Source organism: Octopus bimaculoides, chromosome 28 (genome assembly GCF_001194135.2).
Source record: "Octopus bimaculoides isolate UCB-OBI-ISO-001 chromosome 28, ASM119413v2, whole genome shotgun sequence".
NCBI classification, from domain to species: domain Eukaryota; kingdom Metazoa; phylum Mollusca; class Cephalopoda; order Octopoda; family Octopodidae; genus Octopus; species Octopus bimaculoides.
In genome coordinates, this window is record NC_069008.1 from 18,203,512 (window position 1) to 18,204,783 (window position 1,272).

Consider the following 1,272-nt stretch of genomic DNA (forward strand, 5'->3'; position numbering starts at 1 on the left):
ACACACACACACACACACACACACACACACACACACACACACACACACAATATACATATATAAATGTTGGTGCGAGTGTGTTTGCGCGTGTGTATGTATGTATAAATCTTTGTAAGTAAGGGGGCAGGAATTGGTAAGACAAAAAAATGCTGTCCACTTACTTGAGGTTGAAGATTTCTGTCTTCTTGCGTGGGAATCGAATCTCAGCACGTTCCTTGTTGGTGGTGACCTCCACTCCGGAGCTGGTGTGGGCCCGGGTCAGCATCTTCAGACCAGTTTTAGTCACGTATGCGTCTACACACATCTCACCTTTTACTTCAATGGCAGCACTGCAAGAAACGAAGATATATTTTGCCATTTTTCTGTGTTTGTGTGTGTGTGGGGAGGAAGAGGATTGCTTAGGAACAAATGATGTTTGCAATACAGGTAAATCCATCCCTTTAAACATCCATCCAGCCATCCCCGAATGTACACACACACACACACACACGCACACACGCACACACAGAGATAGAAACATGTATAATGTAGTCCTAGATACGCAAGAAAGTGCACATTCAATAATGTAGTCCTAGATACACTGTGTCTGAATAAACGCAGGATGCTTAGAGTGAAAGATTTTTGATCAAAAGTATGTTGGAAGGACACACACATTAGATAATGTAGTCCTTGGTACACTCATGCATGAATTAAAAAAATGGGATGGTCATGGCTGGAACATATTTGAGCCTAGGTATACTGGATCGGGACTGACCTGAGGCTATACAACAACAGTAAGGAAGGACACATAAGATAATGTAGTCCTTGATAAATTTATGTCTGAATAAAGAAATAATGGGATGCTCATGGCTGGAACACCTTTGAGGGTAAGTATACTGGATCGGGACTGACCTGGGGCTAAACAATAACAACAATTACAACAACAATTACAACAGTGTCACAATATATCTTACCTGAGTTTTATTTCGGCGTTAAATTTGCCCTTTGTAAAAGCATGTTTGCTGTCGTAGTTGATGCCCCCAGTTGTGGTGACGGTGAGGTTCAATGGAAGACCCATACAGGTTGGGATCACCATGCGACTGTCAAGGAGCTGCATGTTCTTCAGAAGGGAGGATTCGCCTTTCTTAAACAGAGACATCGGATTGGAGAAAACGTTGCTATGGTAATAAAGCTCATTTCCAAACATCCTCATGTAAATGGCGGCTTTGATTTTGTCCATTTCAGCATCAGCCTGTGGTGGTGAAGCGAGAGGGATATATATATATATATATA

General features: G+C 42.0%; 1 protein-coding gene across 1 annotated transcript in view; it reads right to left on the minus strand.

Moving 5' to 3' along the window:
- LOC106872268 (apolipophorins) overlaps positions 1 to 1,272 on the minus strand; it is a 10,802-nt gene that overhangs the window by 1,581 nt on the left and 7,949 nt on the right. The window contains exons 10-11 of the mRNA XM_014919193.2: positions 954 to 1,231; positions 162 to 329 (exon numbers count right to left, since the gene is read on the minus strand). Of these exons, the coding sequence (XP_014774679.1) occupies positions 162 to 329; positions 954 to 1,231 (446 nt within the window). The remainder of the gene's footprint in view (positions 1 to 161; positions 330 to 953; positions 1,232 to 1,272) is intronic.